The 16479-nt window shown below is 52.2% G+C and overlaps 2 protein-coding genes across 5 annotated transcripts; one reads left to right on the top strand and one right to left on the bottom strand.

Moving 5' to 3' along the window:
- Positions 1-2646: 2646 nt before the first annotated feature.
- On the top strand, positions 2647-2946 carry LOC128847915 (zinc finger protein 558-like). The gene has a single exon (XM_054047646.1). It carries the CDS (start codon positions 2647-2649, stop codon positions 2944-2946), a length of 300 nt encoding a protein of 99 aa, XP_053903621.1.
- Positions 2947-4833: 1887 nt separating this feature from the next.
- On the bottom strand, positions 4834-15312 carry LOC128848333 (zinc finger protein 251-like). Of its 4 annotated transcripts, none has more exons than XM_054048303.1 (5): positions 15128-15312; positions 14325-14441; positions 9920-10046; positions 6952-7065; positions 4834-6598 (listed from the first exon to the last, which is right to left on the bottom strand). In XM_054048303.1, exons 2-5 carry the CDS (start codon positions 14373-14375, stop codon positions 5952-5954), a joined length of 939 nt encoding a protein of 312 aa, XP_053904278.1. In that variant the 5' UTR covers positions 14376-14441; positions 15128-15312; the 3' UTR covers positions 4834-5951. The 4 variants fall into 4 exon arrangements, with proteins under 4 accessions (XP_053904278.1, XP_053904281.1, XP_053904280.1 ...); XM_054048306.1 differs by lacking the exon at positions 14325-14441 and adding an exon at positions 11460-11532; XM_054048305.1 differs by lacking the exon at positions 15128-15312 and adding an exon at positions 11460-11532 and having other exon boundaries at positions 14325-14413.
- Positions 15313-16479: the final 1167 nt, after the last annotated feature.

The following is a 16479-nucleotide window of genomic DNA, read 5'->3' as shown; positions in this document are numbered from 1 at the left end:
GCCTTCTTCCCTACAGGGGGATTCCAGAAAACGTTGCTGTCTTTCCTCTTCATATAAGCGGCTGATCGTGGAAAGAGGAGACCAAAGGAGGTGGGGGAAGGGCACGTTATAAGGATACCCAGGACGGATGGAAAGTGCCCCCATATTGAAAGCATCTGCTGGTGCTGAGCTGCAGGGCTCTCCTTTATTTGTGGCACTGTCATGCTAGTTTTGCTCTAGCTTGGGAGAAGGCAAGATCCTTCCTCTGTCATGTGGGGAGCGTAGGGAAGGGGTTTCATTAGCTGCTGCCCCCAGAAGGCTCGGGTGAGTGCTAAGGTAAGGAGGCTGTTTTCTCTTTCTCCCTCTGCTAAGCATACTGGAAATTGAGCTTCCTGGGTCAGATGCTGCTGCTGCCTCCATGTGATCTGGGAGCCTGGCTGAGCAGCTGCTGCTCCCCCACTGGGGTCTGTGCCCACTGTCGCTCTCCCCCCAACCTGGAGGAGCAGTGCATTGCTTTTCATCTGCTCCCTACCCTTTGGCTGCTCTGGCTTGGGTAGCCCTATCTGGACTTAAAAATCCCACTTGCATAATTGTTATGGTCATTGGAAGGCTCATGGGTTTCACCACTTCAAGGTGCCCTCCTTCAGGAAGACCAGTGGCCAGAGCTGGTCAATATCCTTGTTCCAGTTCATTTTATCCTTATGTCTTTCAGCCAATCCCTTCTGAGGGCACATGGCCTGATTTTCATTTCTCACATGCTCCTTTTCCAGAGGAATTCACCCGAGACGTCCCTCTCAACTGTTAAAGTGATAGAAATAGGTTGATTTTAAAAAGAAAGAGAAACAGGTAGTGAGGTGGTTGGTTTATTTTAAATTACACTTGTTTAAAAACAATAGAAATGAAAACCAGAAATCCACAGAGAGGTCGCTGGAAACAAGCTAATACTGTCATTTGATTTGGTGCACTCGGGCTGTGCACATTGTTCATCTGTGTCACTAACAGTTCTCCGGACTCCCTCGTTCTACTGCTGTTCGTTACACTCATTCATTCAGTCCTGTCTTGGAAGCTCTTCAGGGCAGGGACTGTGTGTCTCTTGTAAACTCCCAGTGCGAGGGAGCCCCAGTCCTCTTTGCAGTTTCTGGGTGCTACCAGAGTTTAAAACATCAGTCATTTTCCTCCTTCCACAATATTCCCTCTCGCTGCACTTGACTCCCTAGAGATCCTAATTCCCCTAATGTATGTTGTGGACATTGGATGCCCCCGGACTGCTGCATTTGGTGACATCCCAGTTCATGGGCAGCATGTGCACCCCCGGTTTGAGGAGGCTAGCCTTGTGCCTGAAGCCCCACCCCTTCTGCCCGAGGCCCTGCCCCGTTCAGCCTCTTCTGCCTCCCGTCTCGCCGGTGCAGCCACAAACCCTGGCCGGCCTGCTGGCGCCCGGAACAATCTGGAGGAGCCCCAAGCCCTGAGCCCGGGCTACCCAGAGGAGTGCTGAATCCAGCCACGGCCTGGTCCCAGGGCTGCAGCGGGGAGCATTAGTGGAGGTTTGGGGAAGCTTAGCCTCCCCCAGCCTCCATTACCCACTGCCCATGCCCCACTTCCTGACTGTGCTGAACCCCACTAGCTCGCTCACTGGTCTCAGCTTCCCTTTAACTCTCCCTGTCGCTGTGCCTCTCTGGCGGTAAGGAGTGGCTTCCCCTGTGGCCAGAGTCTCCCCTTTCTGGGATATGGACAGTGATGGACTTACCTTCCATGCCCCTTTGATGATGAGTGTCCGGCTGTGTGTGCTCCCAGTGGAGGTTAAATCCCCCATGAGCAGGGTGTCCTATGGATGCAAGTCCCTGGGGAGCTGACTCTGGGATTTTACTGCCTTTAAGTGTGCTGGGGTTAAAACCGCTGGCACGTTCTTTGTGAGAAATAGTCTACAGATCTGTAGCTCTCCCTGCTCTCACCTGCGCAGGATTTCCAGTTCACAAACTGGCTTGCCCGGCTGGAGCAAGGTGAAGAGGCCTGGGTCCCGGATCTCCAGAGCTCCCAGTAGAGTGCAGAGGAGGAACTGGCTAGACCAACTCTGAAACCGTGGCTGAGGAAAGGAAAATCCTGGGATTCCCATGAGATCCCCTGGTTTTGCCTCATCTCACCCCGGTCAGGATTGTGCCCAGCCAGCATTGTATCCTCCTGGCAGATGTCACTCATGGGTTATCACCCGTCCTAGCTGACACCTGGCAATGGCTCCCTCCTTTTCCCCTTAGGGATGTGGAAACAAAATTGGTCATGTTCCTCCCTGTTCTCTGGAGATAAAGCTTTGAAGGATTCAACTTCTCATATTTTAGTCTCCCAAACAATTCTTCCAGTTGGCTTCCTCCGAATCCCCTTTTACTCCTCCCCTTTCTGAGGTTTCCTTTCCCCCTAGCACAGGGAGTGATATGTCTGGATTGTCCCTTTCATTCAAACAGATGACAAGTCAGAGAATGAGGAGGAGAATTCTCTAGTGACATCACAGAGATCCAAAGGGAAAGTTTTCAAAAGTCCTGAGCAGGTGAAGGGCAAAGTCTGTGAGAGCCAGCGCAGGTCAGAAAGGTTGCAAAAAAAGCAGTCAGGGAACAGACGGGGTCAGTTCTCGCCTAAGGGAAAAGGTGACACACACTGTGATAGCAAACATCACAGATGAGGAAGGTGAATATCTTATGTGTTGAATGTGGGAAAAACTTCAGCAGTAGATCAGCCCTCTTCCGAATCCACACGGGAGAAACCCCATCGGTGCCCTTACTGCAGGAAAAGCTATGGTGTCCACTCAAGCCTCACTGTCCACCAGAGAATTCACACGGGCGAGAGTGCAAAAGCAGCTTCAGGACCCGCAGGACCCTCACTAAACACCAGAAAACCCACACGGGAGAGAAACCATACATCTGCTCCAAGTGCGGGAAAAACTTCCGGGCAAACTCAACCCTCACTATCCATCGGTGATTCAATACAGGAGGAAAGCCCTACAAATGTCTCGACGGCAGGAAAGGCTTCAGGACAGCTCGCCCCTCACTAAGGAGATGCACAAGACAGAAATTGTGTCAGAGCCCAGTCTAGGGCTGGCTGGAAGGAACGATAGAGCTGTTGATTCCCTGCAAATATCAGTAATGTTCAACTCTCAAGCGTCTGTCCAGGAGATGGCAGCAGCTGACCTGTAAGCTGATTGCTAGACTGAGAGGCTCATCAAACCCCATGCAGAGGAAGAGAAGCCCCAATCGGCACTTGGCTGCAGAGCTGCTGGGTTTTTCGGTTTCCTGCTAACCTTTCCATGGGAGGAGAGAGAAGGGGCCTACTCATTGTGCTCGCTGCACTGAAACTCCTTATGTTCCTAAGCTTGATTCCTCATCCATGCAGGCGTCATGCTAGAGTGGGGATTCTTAATCTTTTCAGGTGGCAGATTGTGATGGGTTTCCCTCCGAGGTTGTTGCTTTGGGGCACAGAATGTCATAGTGACCTCATGCGTAGAATCTAAAATTTTCACAATCCCCTTATACTTACTATAAAAATAAGAATGAAAAAGGTAGCACAAAACTGGTTGAAGAATTTTTGACTCGCCCATCTCCTGGACATCTCCTGTTACATAGCTAAGGTAGGGAGCCAACAAGCAGGCCAGCTTTTGTGAATCCCATTCTGTGGGGAGCCCTGAGCACCTAACTCAGTCTTTGTGCATCCCGGTGATTTTCTAGGTGCCTAGAAGTTCAGTGCAGTGATGCCCAGTGTCACAGTAGCCAAGACCCTGTGGGTATCTAGCCCACAGCGACTGCATCCCAGGCTGACAGGCCGGTCAGCGCAGGTCTCTCAGAGGCTCAACCACGCAGGCTCTTAAAGGGGAGATTGACTCTGTAGGTAGCTGGGTTTCTGTAAGAATGGGCCTATTCTGTCAGCCCAGCTGCATGGGTTCCACTTAAAAGCACAAACCATTCATCCTCTGCGAGTGCTGTGTGACCTCCCATCAGAGCTGATCAGCGCCCTGTCAACACCCTCGCTGCCTGGCCGCTGGGGAGACCACACGGGCCTGGCACAGAACCTAACAGGCAGGGACAGTGACTCTGTTGGGCTGCAAGAAGCAAATTCCAGAATCAGAGCCCTCCAGCGAGGAGCATGGCCCTGCAGCGAGTCCCCCTCCTGGGTCCACCCAGTAGACGTGAGCTCTGTTGTCTCAGCTAGTGCAATGGCACGTGGAGAAAGAAAGAGCTCTGAGGAAAGCAGGACCCAAACCACTCAGGGCCTTAGAGATTAACCCCAGTCACTTGAATTGCCCCAGGACTCAGCTCCTAGCCAGGGCCATTGCTGGGGTGCAGGAATAATGTACCAGCTGCTGCCTTGTGTCCCAGTTGTGGTCCCCATGCACACGTCTATGAAGAGTGTACAGTCATGACCCTCTCAGCAGGGGGACCTCAGAGGTCCAGATCCCTGCTGGGTTATCTTTATGGTAACCACTTGCTGGGCTCTGTGCTGTTTGCTCCTGCTGGCACCACAGTGCAAGGTGGGCTCAGGCCAAGCAAAAAGGGAGCAACTGGAAATGACAGCAGAGGTACAGGTCAGGCTTCCAAGGAGAGACCCAGGAGCTGGGATCTGAGGTGGGGGGAGAGGAAGGAGGCTGCAGCGGAGGAGAAGTGTTTGAGCCCCAGGGCTGGGAGGGAAGGCCGGCTGCTGAGATTCCCAGGCAAGCACCCGCAGCACATGAGGTAGAAAGGCAGAGAGGAGCTGTGTGTGCATCCCCGCGGTGATGGCACAGTGGCCCAGGACCCTCTCTCAAATCAGCATGAGTGGAAGGGTCTCCCAGTGGGGAAAAAAAAAAAAAAAAAAAAGAGGATTCCAGACAGCATCTGTAGGTGCAGGTTTTATTTACCGAAATAGAAATAAAAAAGTGTGACAGAGAGAGTGTTCTGGGAGAGGGAGTAACTAGCGCAGAGGGGGTGAAACGTCACCTGAAATGGGCAACGGGTATCAAAGAATCAATCCCATTCCCCAGTGAGCAGAATGGCATCACAGCGGGACCCCTCACTGAGCCTCACTCTGCTCGTTTGGGAAGGACACAGGGAGGGGCAAAGATCTGGACTGTCAGTGACCCATACTAGTCACTAATTTTAGACATTCCAAAGAATCAGCATAATTACTGTTAAATACCCCAGTGATTTCCCCAGAGATAAATATAAGCCACACTTTCCTTTCCCAACACCCACTGCTTGTTGCAAACCCCAAATACACATAGGAAATTACTGGTCTCTACTTTCTCTTGAAGATTCCCAGTGAGGAACCCCCCGTGCTGTCATTCTTGAGTTACCCTTTTAGCCCAGGGTGCTCTGAGGTCATTTTAACCCAACATCAGAAATCGACTCCTTGGAGCTGCGACTCTGCACTGACCGACTGAAATGCCTAAGTGCTGGTCTCAGAGCTGCTGGTGGCTCACGGGGTGGGAAGATTATTGCACACAATAACCGTGATCCTGGCACACACCACCTTGTTCCTTTCCTTCGAGCTGGTGTTCCTCTTTGCAGCAATGAGCTCTGGCCAACTAGTGCAGAGTTATCCCGTCTCAGCACTTGATCACTTGCTAATTCATTCACCTGATTCAAACTCCCAGCAACCTGTTCCCTGCCCATTCTTCCTCTCCTAGTCTCCCGAACTGATCTCCCTGGTTTCCTCCGAAAGCCTGCAAGGGAAGGGCTTCTGGGGCACCCACCCCACATGAACGCCGGTAAGCGGGGGGAGGCCCAGCTCAAGTCCCAGAGGATGGTGCAGAGACAGGTCTCTGCCCTGAGAAAGGTGGCTTAGCTCAAGGAATTGGTTAGTGGAAAGGGATTTGAGTCCCCAGAGATGAGTGTCTATAGGAGTTGGGTTCTTCTTTCCCTGACCACCACCTGGCTGGCAAGTGGCAGAGGGGCCTGGCAGCACAGCAATGAGGAAAAACTGATCAGGGCTTCTCCTCCTCTGCCTGCGGTTTGCTACCGGAGGCAGAGCCAGAGATTCACCGAGCAGCCCGGAGGCACCTGCAGCTGCGCCCTGATCCCAGCGATAGGCAGCTGGATACTCAAGGAACTGGGAAATGCGGTATTCACTCCATCCCAGGCAGGTAATTTACAGCGTCTCTCCATCAGGTGGAGTTTCTGGTGTCTAATAAGGTGTGGGCTCTGATTGAAGCTTTTCTCGCATTCGTCACACTTGTATGGTCTCTCTCCCGTGTGGATCCGCTCATGTACAACCAGGTGCGAGCTCCGACCGAAGCCTTTCCCGCAGTCGGGGCATTTAAAGGGTCTCTCACCAGTGTGGGTTCTCTGGTGTCTAATGAGGTGCGAGATGCAACTGAAGATTTTCCCGCAGTCTATGCATATTTTCTGCATCTCTCCAGTCTGCTGGACCGTGGTTTTGTTGCTGTCTCTGGAACCACCCTCATGGGAAGTGGATTTACTTTGTCCCTTTCCTGAGTCCTTTTCCTTCTGCCTCTTTGATCCATTCTGACTCCCACCAGCTTCTCCCTGTGCAGGAACATTTCCTCTGGATCCTCCCAATACCGTCCTGTGTGGTTCCACTTGTGCAGGCCCTTCCTGCTGAGGATTCTCCCCCTCGTTCTTACACAAGATCTTGTCACCTGCTGGGATAGGGAGAGAATCCAGACCAGAGTCAGTCCCTGTGTCAGGGGAAAGCAAACTCAGAAACAAACCAAAATAGCTGTTGGGGAAATTGAAATATTAGGTTCCAAATCCCCCTGAACAGGAAGACTGAACCGACTCCACTTCCATATCCCATGTGAATGCTCCAGGGGAAGGAGCTACTGCAAGGTGTCAGTTAGAATGGGTGGGAATGACAGCTGAGGACTTGCTGGCTACCCTCCTGATCTGGTTGATAATGCAGCAAAACTGGGGGAGTTCAGAGGGCCTATGTGGGAATCCCAGCTGTTTCCTTCACAGATGGACGATTTACAAATCAGTTGAACCAAATCCTCACCTGTGCAGGCACCTCTCCGGATCCCCCTTTCCTCCAAGCCCTGGAGATCTGGGACCCATGTCTCTTCCCCTTGTTCCAGCTGACAGATCAAGTCAGGTCTGGACATCAGAAATCCTGCTCCAGGGAAAATTAACCTTGTAAGAGGAGGGTGAATTACATATTTGGGTAACAAAGTTTGAAATGTAACGTTCTAGCCCAGTCAAAACAGTATAATTCCAGAGCTGTCTTTTCAAAGCCGTAGGACACTACTAATGAACACAGTCAAATATTCAGAGGGGTTCCTTTTTAATACCCCCCCCCAACCTGGAATCCCCTCTAGCATCTCCCTCTGCTGCTACCCAGCCTTCCCCCATCTCCATATGGGCTGGGGAAGCGTAATGAACAGACTTTTGGGCTGCTGCAAACCATGACTGGTTATTGCAATTATTCTGAGCCATGAACAATTAATGGGGGACCCAAACTGAAAGGGTGCATGGCTCTAACAGAGCATGCCCGGCCGCCAGCCCCATCTCTTGTACCAAAGAGTCCCTCACGGCCTGCAATCGTGGCTCTACGGCACGGAGAGGGTGATAGGCTGGTCTGAAGACTGACTATTTGCTGTGAACAAAGCCAGCAAGAGACTCCTCAAAGAGGTCCCTAAAAGACAAGAGAGGGCAGCTGTGTGTCCCAGAGAGCAGAGACTCCACCCACGATCCCCTTCTCGAGGACAATGAGGGCCCCGGAGAGAGTCAGAGGGAAGCTGGGACCAGTGCGCACAAGCGAGCGGGATTCAGTGTGGTAAGGGGTGGGAGTGAGCAGCGGGAAGGAGAAGCGGGAAGGCCGGATTAGCTTTTTGTGGGCCTGGTGCCAAACATATTTGTGGGCCCCCATTGGGGAAATAGGGCACGTGATGGGGGGTGGTCTGCAGAGCGAGGGGCTGGTTGGGGGCAATGAGGTGCAGTGCAGTGGGAGCGACCCCACTCAGCCCAGCACAAGGGCACTGTTTACAAACCCAAAACTGCTAGATGCACACTGGTCTGCCCAGCCCTGCACTGCCAGCGTGCCCCTTCCACACTGCCCAATGCCCTCCCCTTATGTCCAGCGCCCCCTCGCCCAGAGACCTCCCCCACAGATCTCTATGCCCAGCACCCCCTGCCCAGAGATCCCTCCCGCTGACCTCCCACCACAACTGCACAGCACCCTGCACACCATACCCCCGGCCCAGCTCCCCCACCCACAGATCCCCTACTGTCCAGCACCCCCTTCACAGTCCCACCATCACAGCTGTACAGCGCCCCATATTCCTGTGGGAATTCTGCATCAAATTCTGTGTATATTTTAAAATTCTGCAATTTTATTTATTGAAAAAAAAAAATGTGGAAGCTCCACCATGGCAGTGGGGAGCACAGGCCACTGGCTGCATGGAGGTGGGAGAATACCCTACAGCCTCCCCTGCCCCCCCGGGACAGGGACTTGGCAGTGAGGCTGAACCTGACACAGCACAAGGGCCAGGCCTGCCACAGAAACACCCTGGGGCCCTGCCCCTTTTGCACCAGACACACCAGATGTGAGCAGGGAGGCTCAGCCTGGCAGCAGGATCCAAGTGCAGAGGAACTTAGTGTGGGGGGATCCAGATGGGGGTAAGAGGGTTCAGTGTGGGGGGTCAGAGGGTTCTGTGTGGGGCAGTCTGGGTGCAGGCAGCTCAGTGGGGGATCTGGATGCACAGGGAGGTTCCAGGTGCAGGAGCAATGGGAGTCTCCAGGGGGGACCAAGTGAAAGTGGTTGGAGCTCAGCAGAGGGGTGTCTGAGTGCAGGAGAGGTGGGGTTCATTTGGGTGGGGGTCCAGGTGTAGGTGGTTTGGGCTCAGTGGGGAGGGTGTCTGGGGGGGCTCATCAAGGTGGTACAGATGCAGGGGAGGTGGGGCTTGTCAGGGTGAGGGTTTGATGGGCCTGCTTAACAGGGGAGTCCCAGCTGCTGCCAAGGGGATCCGCATGCTGGGGCCCCACTTTCCCTGCCCCCTTCTCTTCCCCATCCCATGCCCCTTCCCGCACCACGCCATCTCCTCCCCAGGCTTGGGGGGCAGGGAGGAAACCGCCCCCCAGCAAAAGCCGGTGGAGCAGGCTGGGGCTGAGTTGCTCCACTTCCTGCCGCACAGTGATTGCAGGGCGGGCCCAACCCTGCACTCATAGGGTGGCGGGAAGTGAAGTGACCCAGCCCCAGCCCACTCCACTTCCCTGGCTCCCAGCCTTGGGACTGGGGGATAGGGGGGAACTGCCCCCCAGCACTCACCGGCAGTGCACCTGGGAGCCAGGGGAGCAGAGCGGGCTCGGGCCGGGTCGCTCCACTTCCTGCTGCCCCATGAGTGCAGGGGAAGGGTGGGAAGAGGCAGGGCGGGGGTGGAGCAGGGGTGGGGCTGGGGCGGAGCAGGGGCAGAAGAGGCAGGGTGGGGGCAGAGCAGGGGCGGGGGCTTTGGGGAAGAGGCGGGGCAGAACAGGGGCAGCTTTCCTGGCCGGCTCAACCGGCTAGGGGATCAGGCTGACTCTGGGCCTGGTGCAATAGTGCTACTGGCGCCATGGTAAACCCGGTACTGCGCAGTGATGTCACTGAATGCAGCAGTTCCGGGGTAAGAAGAGGTCAAGGAAGCACGCTGGAGTAGGTAGGGAACCCGGTGAGTCAGACAGAGTATTAAAATCTGCCAAGGTGCAGAGATGGCCGGGGAGTTAGTGTGCACCGTAATTATAAGCCATTAAATCTTCTGTTATTAATGACTTGGATTGCTGTAGTACCTAGAGACCTCCAGGGCCCCTTGGTGCTAGGCACTGCACAGACACACACAGTCCTGCCCTAGAGAATGTGAAGTCCAGGTAGAAAGGGAGCTATGGGGCTGATCCCACTGAAATCTAAGGGACCGGGAAGAACTGTGAGCAGAGGTCAATTCAGGCGATACAAAGTTCAAATTTCAACATGCCTAGGAGACTGGAATCCTTACCCAGTGAAGTCACGTTCTCATAGTTCTCCTGCATGACGTCTCTGTAGAGGGCTCGCTGACCCAGGTCCAACAGCGCCCATTCGTCCTTGGTGAAATACACAGCCACGTCCTCAAAGGTCATGGGCATCTGCATGAACAAGAGTCCCCTGCTCACAACCTGCTGCCCCAGCCAGTGTCCCATCAGCTCAGTCACAGGCAGAGCTGGAAAAATCCCTCTCGGCCCCAGAGAGCAGAGCCCTTTCCCTGCCAAGAGGGAGGTGCTGCTGCAGAATTAAAGCTCTCATTTCAGAGGGAAACGAAGCTCCCAGCCTGTCCGGCTGAGATGAGGATTATGAAGGGGGGGTCGGATGCTGCCATGTTTCTGCGCATGAGACAGCGGCGTTGGCCCCTCTGCACTGCTCAGAGCTTCCCTGGTAGCAGCAGAAAAGTAAAGAGAACGTCCTTAGTTTCAGAGCTGTTCTGCAGAGCCTGAGAAACTCACTAGCATCATTTGAATTGCTGTCTGTGCCCGCTACTGGTCCAATAGATCAGATTTCTATTTGTGCCTGCTAATTGCAACCTACTGGGCCAATATATTAGATACACCCCTCTGGCAGCTGGCCCTCAAACATGCAATAGGCTACTGCCCTCACAAGCTAATGGAGTTACTTTAGCTCAAGCGGCAGAGATGTGTGTGTGGTATGGGAGTTTACCAGGCCCACCACACAGACACACACAGGTAGCAAGAGATTGATATGAAAATGGAATTAAAACCTTGCTCAAAGACCCACACAAGCCACCGTGGCATACATGGGAATGTCTGGCACTGCAACGGGGCTTCAGAGAGCCAGGATATCATGAAAACGAATGCTCTTCCCAACCAGTCTGGAAGATAAGAAATGATTCGGCCTGGGCCCCCACACGCTGCTGCGCTGCTTTTCCCAATCTGCCGACAGGCAGCTCCGGAGTAATCTCTGCTGGCCAATTCCAGGCTGCCCTTCAGAGCTCTGTGGGCATTTGAGAAATGCATCAGAAACTCTCTGCTGTTGCTGCTGCCCACTGTGAAACTCGGAGCAATAGCAGAAGCTGCATGGGAGTTATTCATTGGGGGGCGGGGTAGGAGAAATGCCCCAGAACTGGAAGTTCAGAAAGGGATCAGATAGCAGAGATCCCCAAGCAGACTGCTTCAGACCTCATCGTGCGGCTACTAGATAAGAGACAGATCCTGGAAATGGAGCCCATGAGTACGGTCCATGGACAGCTTCCCAGGAGGAATTCCAGCAGCTATCATGGGAAGAAGGGTTGGTTGACCCCTTTCCTCTTTGTATTAACCTCTGGCTAGGAAGCTTAGGGCTGTGGCTAGCAGGAGTCCGATACGTTTTTCAGTGCCTGGACACGCGGCTTGATTCTTGGTCCACAGATGGGGGAATTTCCCCTGTTCTCTAGAGTCCCAGCAGGTTTGTTACAGTCTCTCCCCACCTCCCACTCTCTCCTCCTGTGTATGACCTGCTCCCTCCCTGTCCAGCGCAAACCCTGCAGCAGCTCCCTGAAAATCTCCTACCTGAATATGCTGTGCTAAAGCCATTTCGCTTCTGGGATGACGTGGCCAGACTGGACGGATGTTATTCTGCAGCCTGCCAGGGAGAGAGGTGATTGGGGAGGCGTCAGAGGGGGTTTTAGTCCACTTCACACCTTGACTCCCCCCACGTTTGTCTCCTGCACACAGAGGTTCTGACTCTGCAATGCTGGGAAAGTCCGTAGTCACTTTATTACACCACAGACATGGCCCCTCCTACCAGAACTGAGACATCTTTAAACCTCCCAGTATCTGAGTCTGTGAACCAAATGCTAGAAATGAGCCGAATCAAAGGAGATCCTTGTTTTGGACTCAGGATTCCCCTGAGGGCACCATGTTCCCTCAGCAGGCAGGGGGCGCAGGCAGAGGCAGGAACTGCTTTTTCCTCTCTCCTTGTCCCCAGGAAAGTCAGTCTGCCCAGGGGGTGCAGCAGCGAATGGAGCTGGGCAGGTTTGGGAGCCTGGAGTCTCCCTCCCCATTTATTGCTCCTTCCCATCTCCCCCCCACCCCCAACTCAGATTTTAAACCCAGCTGGAAACATTGCCATTATGCCCATCGTTTTTGCTTCTCTTTCAAAACACCACGCCAAGGAAGGCGTGAATTCCGGCCTGTGAGCACTTGCAGCAATTTCTGCTTTTTTAGCCTTGAGAAACTGCCAGCCTTGGACAAAGGCAAGGGACAGATGGGGAGGCAGCTTTTGAAGGATGAAAGGGAAATCTTACAGAAATTGCATCCTCCAGTTGTCCTCATTCATCCAGTAGCAATTTTGTGGCACGTATTTCTCACATCAGATCAGCCTCTTCTCTTTTGAGCAAAGAGGGAAACTTGTCTCAATTAGCTTCACAAGTTATGAGGCCTTAATTTGTTATGTTTCAATGAACAGTCCCTCTTATCAGAGTCAAATTCCAAGGCCAGAAAGGATCATCTAGTCTGACCTCCTGTGTAACACAGGCCAGAGAACTTCCTCTAAAATAACTCCTAGAGCAGAGCTTTTAGATAAAACACCCAGTCTGGATTTAAAAAGGGTCAGTGATGGAGAATCCACCATCACTGATGGTTGCGCCAATGATTAACTATTCTTACTTTTAAAAATATACACCTCCTTTCCAGTCTAAATTTGTCGAGCTTCAACTTTCAGCCATTGGATCATCTTATATCTTTCTCTGCTAGACTGAAGAGTCCATTATTAAATATTTGATCCCCACGTAGGTAAGAACTGTCCGCCCTATTGTGCTTCTATAGGGTACACAGGCAAGGCCTAATGGGATCTCTCCTCCTTAGGTACACATACACGTACACACACACACACACACACACACACACACACGAACCCAAGTCAAATCTGCTTGTTTTTAACTCTAGAAGTGTTGGTGTGTCTCCTCTCTCCTGTTTTTGCTGGGCAGCTGGCTGAATGATGCCCAGGTATACTGGGGCTGGCTGCGTGATGTCCAGGTATATCAGGAACTTCCCCAGCTTCTTATTGTAGAGAAGAGTGTTGTTGAATCAGGGAGGAAAATAGGTCTGTCTGATGGAGTGCTTGGGGTTAAACTGATTTGAAAACTGTTTCAACTTTCCTAAATAAAATCAAAATCGCTTCCGCTTTCAGTCAAGTCACTAAGATATCATGAGGGTGGGGTGCTAAGTATACTCAATCAGATTTCATTTACTATCTCGCTTGCATGTTACAAGATTACTGGTTCTACAGTTGTCTGTACAATCTTTTAGGCAATTTAAAGTACATAAGACTGAAATGTATATGCCCAAAAACATTCCAGATCTCTTTTAGTGATCGTTAAAGTTCCAAAACACAACACTTTCCTCCTCTTTTATAAGTCACAACTAAAAATAAAATGGCTCGTCTAAGCTATAGCTCTGCAGCTGAAAGCAGCAAGATTTGGCCAAGTGGCATGTTTGAGAAAGGGACGATAAGGCTTGATTAGAACTATTTATTTACACTAATAAAATGCTGTTGGGAAGGGTGATACGCTCACATTATCAACCGTTTGGATGAAATCTGAAAGCCCTCTCTGTTCCCAGAAAAAGATTTTTTTAAAAAAAGATCACATGTCATGAAAGCGTCAAATAGAGACCTAGTTAAAGAAACAGTGGTGGTGTAGCCATGTCAGTTGTAAAACGGGAGGTTGTGTTTCCTGTCCTTACACTGGCTTCTGGCATCACTTGCTGCCGCAGGGTCCTAATGCCACCCATCCACTAGCCTCAGGGCAGGCTGCCCTTCCCCTGCCCTAGTCCTGAGTCTCGCCAATGCCCCAAACCCCTCATCCCCAGCCCCACAGCCCTCACCCCTGCACGCCCTCCTATCCCAAAACTCCATCCCAGAGCCTGCACCCCCACTCCCTGCCCCAGCCCGGAGCCTGCACCCAGCACCCAAACTCTATCCCAGAGTCTGCACCCCAGACCCCCTCCCCCATCCAAACTCCCTCCCAGAGCCTTAGGCAGGTGGGGGTGGAGTTTGGGGCAGGGGGGGCAGGTTTGGGGCACCACCAAAATTTCTACAAACCTGCCACCCCTGGAAGAGGCAGATCAGGGGTGGAGTGGTGGTGTAGCCCAGTGCAGTGGGGGGACTTTACTGAGTGTGTATATATATTATTAAAACTGCTTGGAGGAGGAGGTGGAGAAGAGACGGGGCAGGGGCAGGGACTCATGTTAGGGGTGGCGTGGGGGCAGGGCCGGGGCAACGAGGGGAGATGTCAGTGATGCGGCCCTCGGGCCAATGCACTAGTCCTCATGTGGCCCTCGCAGTCATTTGAGTTTGAGACCCCTGCCCTAGATGGAGCAGAATGTTTAGCGTATGTAGTTCTGCGTATATCTGTATAGGTATTAACTACTTACGTGAAACAATCCGTTCCACCTTGTATTTAGCTGTGATGCTCCCAAGTTCATTCCCTGCCCTGAAGAAGAACTTCTGGGTGAGCCCAAAAGCTTGTCTCTCTCTCACTCGCCTTGGCTCTTCAGAGAAACACACGCGGTTTGAGCATTGGCCTGTTAAACTCAGTGTTGTGAGTTCAATCCTTAAGGGGGCCACTTAGCGATCTGGGGTAAAATCAGTACTTAATCCTGCTAGTGAAGGCAGGGGCCTGGACTCAACACGCAAATTTGTTAGTCTCTAAGGTGCCACAAGTACTCCTGTTCTTCTTTACACGCATTTTGGAAGCACAAATATTTCTGCAGCAGCTGAATGCCCAGAAGCCTCTTGTCCCACAGACATCTGGAGCCCGTGTGAGTCACTTTGCGCAGATGACAAATGCATGGGGGGGGGGGGGGGGTGCGCTGAGCCTTCCCAGGGATTTATCTCATTAGTTACAGGGAAGGGGGTTGGTGTGGAAATGTTTATACCAACCCAACCAGGACAAGTCACTTTAGACCGGACACGTTTGACACAGCAAACCCTCCCTATCCGCACTGGAATACTGGGGAGATTTCCCCAGCCCTGCAGAGCGCAAGTGGCTCCTCCTGGCTTGTCTAGGGGGCCAGATTTTTAAAATACAAACCCCCCAAGACTCCCCCCTCCCTGGGATTTCTCTCATCGAGCAGCTTCCCAGGGGCCGTTGGTGCAAAGTCACTTTTCTGCCCGGTGTAACGACGCAAACAGCTCACACCGGCCCCAGCCCTTTCCCCCGGCTCTCTCCCCTCACCTGCAGGCTCCGGCTCAGGGGCTGGTGTCGGCAGAGCCCGGGGCTGTCCCAGGGGCTGGTTGCAGCCCCCGAAGAAAGTCCCCCCGGGCTGGGCACAGAGAGAGGTTAGTGCAGGTCTCTCCCCGCACAGACCCGCTGGGGAGCAGCAGCGGCTCAGCCCGGGCTCCCAGTCACAACAAGGGAAGGAAGCAGCAGCAACAACTTGACCCAGGAAATTCAGCAGAGCCAGAGAGCAAGAAAACGAGTCCAGCTTCTCCTCTTTTAACAGTGGGCCCTCTGGTGGCAGCAACTAACAAAACGAACCAGAGCCGGTGTAACGACACAAACAGCTCCACACCGGAGGTAAACCTCCTGGACTAGTCTAACCAAAACGGCAGCCCTAAACAAGACAGAGACAAAAAGAAGAACAGGAGTACTTGTGGCACCTTAGAGACTAACAAATTTATTAGAGCATAAGCTTTCGTGGACTACAGCCCACTTCTTCGGATGCATATAGAATGGAACATATAATGAGGAGATATATATACACACATACAGAGAGCATAAACAGGTGGGAGTTGTCTTACTAACTCTGAGAGGCCAATTAATTAAGAGAAAAAAAAAAAAAAAAAAAAAAAAACTTTTGAAGTGATAATCAAGCTAGCCGAGTACAGACAGTGTGATAAGAAGTGTGAGAGTACTTACAAGGGGAGATAGTCAACGTTTGTAATGGCTCAGCCATTCCCAGTCCTTATTCAAACCGGAGTTAATTGTGTCTAGTTTGCATATCAATTCTAGCTCTGCAGTCTCTCTTTGGAGTCTGTTTTTGAAGTTTTTCTGTTGTAATATAGCCACCCGCAGGTCTGTCACTGAATGACCAGACAGGTTAAAGTGTTCTCCCACTGGTTTTTGAGTATTTTGATTCCTGATGTCAGATTTGTGTCCATTAATTCTTTTGCGTAGAGACTGTCCGGTTTGGCCAATGTACATGGCAGAGGGGCATTGCTGGCACATGATGGCATAGATCACATTGGTAGATGTGCAGGTGAACGAGCCCCTGATGGTATGGCTGATGTGATTAGGTCCTATGATGATGTCACTTGAATAGATATGTGGACAGAGTTGGCATCGGGGTTTGTTACAAGGATAGGTTCCTGGGTTAGTGGTTTTGTTCAGTGATGTGTGGTTGCTGGTGAGTATTTGCTTTAGGTTGGGGGGTTGTCTGTAAGCGAGGACAGGTCTGTCTCCCAAGATCTGTGAGAGTAAAGGATCATCTTTCAGGATAGGTTGTAGATCTCTGATGATGCGCTGGAGAGGCTTTAGTTGGGGGCTGAAGGTGACAGCTAGTGGTGTTCTGTTATTTTCTTTGTTGG

This window comes from Malaclemys terrapin, chromosome 13 (genome assembly GCF_027887155.1).
Source record: "Malaclemys terrapin pileata isolate rMalTer1 chromosome 13, rMalTer1.hap1, whole genome shotgun sequence".
Classification (NCBI taxonomy): Eukaryota; Metazoa; Chordata; order Testudines; family Emydidae; genus Malaclemys; species Malaclemys terrapin.
The sequence above is the reverse complement of the archived record's forward strand: the minus strand, read 5'-3'. Positions and strand labels throughout refer to the sequence as shown.

Coding starts and splice junctions, on each gene's coding strand:
- LOC128847915 (XM_054047646.1), top strand. CDS start 2,647: ATGAGGAAGGTGAATATCTTATGTGTTGAATGTGGGAAAAACTTCAGC.
- LOC128848333 (XM_054048303.1), bottom strand. CDS start 14,375: ATGAACTTGGGAGCATCACAGCTAAATACAAGGTGGAACGGATTGTTT. Junction 7,066..9,919: donor TGAGAACGTGACTTCACTGG/GTAAGGATTCCA, acceptor TCCCTGGAGCAG/GATTTCTGATGTCCAGACCT. Junction 6,599..6,951: donor CCGGAGAGGTGCCTGCACAG/GTGAGGATTTGG, acceptor TCCCTATCCCAG/CAGGTGACAAGATCTTGTGT.